This window comes from Cyprinodon variegatus, unplaced genomic scaffold, assembly GCF_000732505.1.
Source record: "Cyprinodon variegatus isolate N-32 unplaced genomic scaffold, C_variegatus-1.0 Scaffold400, whole genome shotgun sequence".
Lineage (NCBI taxonomy): Eukaryota > Metazoa > Chordata > Actinopteri > Cyprinodontiformes > Cyprinodontidae > Cyprinodon > Cyprinodon variegatus.
The window spans coordinates 125,618-132,103 of NW_015150853.1; the positions used below are offsets into that span (position 1 = coordinate 125,618).

The window sequence follows — 6,486 nt, forward strand, 5'->3', positions numbered from 1 at the left end:
TTTAATAAATCACTTTGCGAGCGCTAAATTAATATATTTACATGTTCTCCTCCCACAAGACGCACTTTTGCGTGTAAACGCCCCATATTGCATATTCATTGCAGAAAAAGTACTAAATGGATAAGAGGCGCTATTTAGCACGTTTTAAAGACCAAATCATTTTAGCACGCTGTTGATAGATCAGTTTGTACATTTTTTAGCGTGCGCAGTGAAATAGCTCACGTTTTTATACACGCAAACATTTGATAGATCCGGCCCTTGGTATCCCTCTGTCTGTAAAATATTTGTTTAACTTAATATTCTGGTTTTCAAATAACGTTTTTCTGGTTATTTGATTATATTTCAAACAGTATAACCAACCTCAGGAAAATTTAGCCATCAAAGTCAAGTTTCAGAAATGTTATGCTTTGAATATTCTTAAAGTTGTCTTACCACATTGTATGGTTGGTCCTCATCCAGTTCAGTATGAGCTGCGTCAATTAAATCTCCTGTAAAAAGAAAAAAAAAAACATTAATTACAATAATCTTGCTTTCAGTTACTTAATAATCTCCTTATCTTCCATATAAGACTTTAACAGTAGGGAAAATGTATTGTGACAAAAAGCAAATAGATATTGTCTCTGTCTCTTCTAATTTATGTGGTACAGAAAAGCTCATCTGTCTGAGTGTCAACCTACTGCATTTGATCAGATGGAAATGCATTGGAAGGTTCTGGGGAAAAAAAATGTCCTTTGTCACAGTCCTGTAAGTTGTTTTGGTTTGTTTATTTTTTGTTTAGATACCCATTAAGATTAGATGTGACAATAAGCCTTATGTTTTGTTGTTTTTTTTACATTAACACATATTGGGCTCCCGTAGTTACTGTAATATTTTGCCTCGTTTTCAACTTTTATATGATATGTGACTCGTTATCTCTGAAATGTACTAAAACATGTGCTATAAACATGTACAGTTGAAAGGGTCTATTGTTCCAGAGTAAACTTACCTTGGTGATTGTCATGAAGCTGCTTTGGCTTTTTCCTTGTAAAAATCAAAGCGAGGTTGACAAGTACAGAACAAGCCAAAAGTCCACAGAGCACAATAGCATACAGGCAAAACTCTTGTCCTGAAAGAAAAAGACATTTCTATTTAATGTTACATACATACGTCTTGTTTATTGAGTGTTTTCTTAAAGCTACCAAAAGCACAATGAACTTTTATATTCGCTATTGTCATCATACATTTTTTCCATCAGTTTGTGGTCTAAGGGCCCTGTCACACCTTGACGATTTAACCAGCGTATGCCTGACGTTCCAGAATCTTCTTAAACACTGGCATTTTTATGTATTTTTTTAATGTTGGACGTATGCATAGATAATTTTAAAAAAGGCGGCACTTTGTTCACAGTTAACCTAGCTGCTGTTTACCATCCACCCAATATAAAAGAATGAATAAAAAGAAAGAAGGTTTGCAGTCTCAGCAAATTCAGTGTCATGTCTCCTAGGAAGTTTGTTGGTCGTTCTGCAAGAAAGCAGGGAGGATCCATCACACTCACCTTCTCGTTCACCCTATGATGGGGATGAAATCTGGAGGAGATCTGACGGTTTCCTCCTGTGAATCCACTTTTATACCAAAATGCTGCCAAAACGGCATGATACATTAGCTGTAAAATGGAAAGACGTTCAGCAGTCGTCTGGAAGACGTCAGATACGTTGATATGCGTTGGAGATAAGTTACGCATAAGTTATGCAAAAGTTACTCATACAGTAGGTTTTGGATAAGCTAGACACCATGACTTATGAGTGACTTAAACTTAATATATCTCAACGATCAGATAACTTACCTGTAATGTATGCTCCATCTATGGCATACGCTGGCATACGTCGATTTTTTTGTACATTGGGCATACGCTGGCTAAATCGTCAAGGTGTGACAGGGGCTTAAAGAAGCATATCAAGGTTAAATCTAAATTACTTTCAATCACATTTAGCATTTTTAGAAAAAAATACCTAAAACTCTTTGCCTAAATATAAAAAAAAAAATACTGCTGTAGTATTTGTGTCAACCTTTTAAGAATAACCACTGTCGGTGGGTGTTTTTGGATTCTGCTTTAATTTATCATTTGTGGTGGAGGTCGGTTTGCTATTGTTTTTACGTATTACTGTGATCATTCTAAGTTTGGTTTGGTTCTAGGAATTCTTCTGTTACCTAATTACTGTACATTAATCCTTTATTTTCTTCTGCCCCATGTGCTATTTATTTAGTCGTGTTTGCTTCACTGGTTGTGGTGGAATATTGTTTTCATGCCACACCATCTACAGAAAATAAATCTGTTGATCTCACTGAACCATCTGCTTCCTTTCTGCTCCCACATCTTGGTCCGCTTCACAATACTGCATGCTTGTAATAACATACTGATAACTTTTCTTTAGATTATAAGTAAGAGGGAAACTAGTTTTTTGTAATACATTATATGTAGGGATATTTTTTACATGGGCTATGGGGCTCACAACCCAAGGGGGCAATGTTCTCAGATGTTGGAAGAATACTACGTTTCTTTTAGTTGTAAAACCTGTTAATTACACTGCTGTAACTCATCAATTAATCATTTACTGTCGATAAATTATTTTTGCTTCTAAAACTTTAATATAATTATGACTTCATTGCAAAAGCTAGAAACTGCATGTTTTTAAAGCTTTGCATACTTGTCTCCACTTTGACTCCTTCTCCAAACAGGATCTCGCCACATGTAACCACGGCACAGTAATAAGTCCCAGTATCCAAGGGGTTTTTAACAGTTTTGGACAGCCGGTATTCACAGCTCCTCTCTTCTTGTTTCCTGCAGTGCTTTTTATCAGCATAGATGAATCCTGGATTAGATTCTGATTGTGCTCTAAACCAGAACACGTTGTGTTCATCCGTGCACTGGTCTAGGCTTTCTTTTTCTGTCCTCTCAGAGAAGAGTGAACACTGCAGAGTCACCTCAGTACCAAGTGAAATAGACTTCCCGTCCGAAGTTTGGCCCACATAGAGATACTTCTTATTTCGAGAATCTGAGTGTCAAAAATTAAACAAAAACAAGGGGTAAAAATAAGAACTGGTTTAATTAGACATTAATCAAAGCAGCAGAAAGCAAAGAATTAAGAGATCTTACCATTTACAGCCAAGTTTGTCCCATTAACAAATTTAAGTGTGTATGCTGCTCCTGCTTGACATAAGTATATTGCCTCGTCCTCTTTGCTGACATTAATGATGGTGAGGATATGCATGCTCCCTTTGTTATCAATTTGAAATCTTGATTCCAGAAAAGGATTTTTCCTTTTTATAGATCCAAAAGTACCTGAAGCAATCGTTTGGACCATATATCCATAATTCATCTTATACCAGAAAAACAATCCATTTTCATGCCCAGATGTATTACATGTCAGATTCACAGTTTCACCAAGTCCAGTTTGGATCAGAGGTATGTTGTCAGGAGCATTTAGGGTTCCGGCCAAAACTAAAAAGAAAATAGAACAATGATAATACCACAAAATAATGACAAAGAAAGCAATTTTGAATAGTCTCAAAGACAAAACAAAACCTATGGACAGTTTAATCAATATCTTATTTAAACTCACTCAATGAGATAAGAAGGATGAACGCAGCCAGTGCTCTGGCCATTGGTGTCTTGTCACGTCTCTCTTGCATAACTGAGTGGTTTCCACGCAGTTTGATGATTTGGGTTATCAAGGTGGGCCGAGTGGAAATCCCTCTGATTGGCTAAAACATTAAGAGCACACACCTCCAAATCTGCAAAACGATAACCTATTTTCATAAAATCTGGAATGAAAAGTAAAATACTTGAATGTAAAATTTACGTCTTTAAACTCTTAATGTTTATAAAACCCACAGCCGTGTTTCTCTACCAGATTACCATATTTACAGTTTTGTGTTGAGTAAGATAAATCTGTTGTTTCATCTTTCTGTATTTGTTGGGGGGGTATATTCAAAGTTTTATCATTAGTTTGTAGTTAAGAGTGCCAAAACATAATGATTATAGTGAAAATAGAAAATGACCTTAAAGCAATTGTCTCAACGTTATAAATGAGTGTTTTCTAAAGCTGCACCTAGACTTTCTGAACAAAACAATCAATTATTCTTAAATATTTCATTCAAAAACTACCAATGAAACTAAAAAGGTTAAGTATTTATTCTTAACAAAATACTTCTTTTTTTTTTGCTCTCAACTAACTGATATTGAAAGCTTTACCATCGACCTAAATTGTTCTCGACGCCCCCCAGAAAATCTGTTTGTTGTTGTTATTTTGTTATTGTAAAACATGTTTGGCTTTCAACCAACACATCGTGGTTATTATACGAGAGTACATACACCCTGAAGCCATTTGTGTTTGTGCAATAGTTTTACAGGAAACCCATCTTAACTCAACAATTTTCATGAAACCTGAAACTGTAATCTAAGGGGATTGTTACAGACACAGTTAATGCCTCTGAAATGCTGAGATTTTTTTTTTTTATTGAACAATGTCTGTGAAGTGAGAGGGAAATCGTGCAACAAAAGAGGTCAGTATTTAGTGCATAAGTTGAATCATAGAAACCTGAATGTGTTTAAATGTGATTGAGGTCTTCTACGCATTACATTTCTCAAGTCATCACATTGTAACACAGCTCACGTTCTCCCATTTAAATAGGTCAAAGAAATACAGTGAATAACATTATTTAACAAAAGACAGAAAATATTTGACATGCTTGATTCAAATATTGTTCATTTAAAAAGAAATCCAAAGTGTTAGTGACATACTTATTTACACAGATAACATTCTGCCATTCTGTAATTACATGTGAAAAGTGTATGTAATTTGGGGACCCACATTTTTTTTTTCAACACTTCATTGAGTTGGAGATGCCTTCAGACCCACATTTTTTCTGCTGTGCCAATTGAAAAGTATAAACTGATTTTGACACCTTTCCAACAAAAAAGGTGAAAAAATGCTTTTATCTAATAAATGACATAAAACTTTGATGAAAAAGAGAGGTAAGGCTGACTATTTCCAAATAATAATTGATTAGGTATGACATAAACATCTGGAAATGGATGTTTAAATGTTTTTGAGTCTATGTGGCTCAGGCACATCAACCTGATGTGTGCATCAAATTTGAGCATTAGGAAGATTTTTGTAACAAGAAAGTAAAATCCTATGGTACTATCTAGACATATAGAACACAATAGATAAATGATTGTATATGAGATAACCTGAAATGATAAGTTTGACATTCAATATACAGTCATGGGAGTTCCAACGCTTGTCTGTACATTTTATAGTAGGCATGTCTACCAAAAACTCCTAATTGGCCCACCATCTTTTCTTGGGTAATTGGTTGTCACCACTGTCACTTCTGAGAAGCTCACTTTACAAACATCTGATGCGCCACCGAATCAGGTCTGTGATTGGACGGTCAAACATTTTGAAGTTAGTCACAGCATATTAAAAAATACTTGCGTCCCCCCCACTTCTAAAATCAAAATATCGTCCATGATAGTAGGAATGTTTTCATATATTCTCATTTTCATTGAGCAGCCTTGAAGCAGTTTTGGTGTGGCACAAAGCACAGGTAGATGTTGCACTTGTCACAAGAATAGTCTTTTTCTCTCACAGGTTGGCATTCTTCATCTATTAGCCTGTTTCTTTTCATCAAAATTTGGCTTGTGGTCAATAATTTCATTTTTCACTTCAGGTACAGGCATCACTTCCTGAACTGGTCTATGAACTGATCTGCAGGGCACACAGTGTGGTTCTGAAGGCAAACTGGGTCTTCCGCATTTTGCTTTCACTGTTTTATGGACTCTCACCAGACACTGGGCTAAATTCATCTTGATGTTGGCCCTCTTCGCCTCCAGCCTGTACACCAACCAACTCTTGGTCACAGCCATGTCAAAGCCATGTGTGATTCAATTCAATTCAGTTCAATTGATATAGAGCCAATTCATTACATGTGTAATGAATTGGCTCTATATCTGAAGGCACTTTACCGTGACAATTCAATCAGATCGTACAGTCACATTGGTTCAGTTTTCTATCTAAGGAAAACCAGCTGATCGCATCAACTCATTGACTTGACAGAAATATCACACACAAAGCAAGCATTCTTGTGTGATCATACAGGTACAGGATACAGGTATTTGCTAACCCTAACCCTGACCTGCTTCTCTTTGTATGTCTGCTTCTTTCTCTTTGAACCCCAGTCGGCCTCTGCAGATGGCCACTCACACTGAGCCCGGTTCTGCTGGAGGTTTCCTCCTGTTAAAAGGGACTGTAGCTACAAGCAAGCGCAGTGTGAGGAATTGCCTTCGAGTCAATGAGTCGATGCAATCCACTGGTTTTCCTTTGGTAGAAAACTTAGAATCAATTTGACTGTATGATCTGGTTGAATAAAGTGCCTGGAGATAACATGTGTAGTAAATTGGCGCTGAATAAATAAAATGAATTGAATTGAAAAAATATATGA

General features: G+C 36.2%; 1 protein-coding gene across 1 annotated transcript in view; it reads right to left on the bottom strand.

Moving 5' to 3' along the window:
- LOC107092925 overlaps positions 1 to 3,662 on the bottom strand; it is a 5,595-nt gene extending 1,933 nt beyond the window's left edge. Inside the window, exons 1-5 of the mRNA XM_015387643.1 lie at positions 3,600 to 3,662; positions 3,134 to 3,478; positions 2,685 to 3,032; positions 986 to 1,105; positions 433 to 488 (exon numbers count right to left, since the gene is read on the bottom strand). Of these exons, the coding sequence (XP_015243129.1) occupies positions 433 to 488; positions 986 to 1,105; positions 2,685 to 3,032; positions 3,134 to 3,478; positions 3,600 to 3,642 (912 nt within the window). The 5' untranslated portion in view covers positions 3,643 to 3,662. The remainder of the gene's footprint in view (positions 1 to 432; positions 489 to 985; positions 1,106 to 2,684; positions 3,033 to 3,133; positions 3,479 to 3,599) is intronic.
- Between the last annotated feature and the right edge of the window lie 2,824 nt (positions 3,663 to 6,486).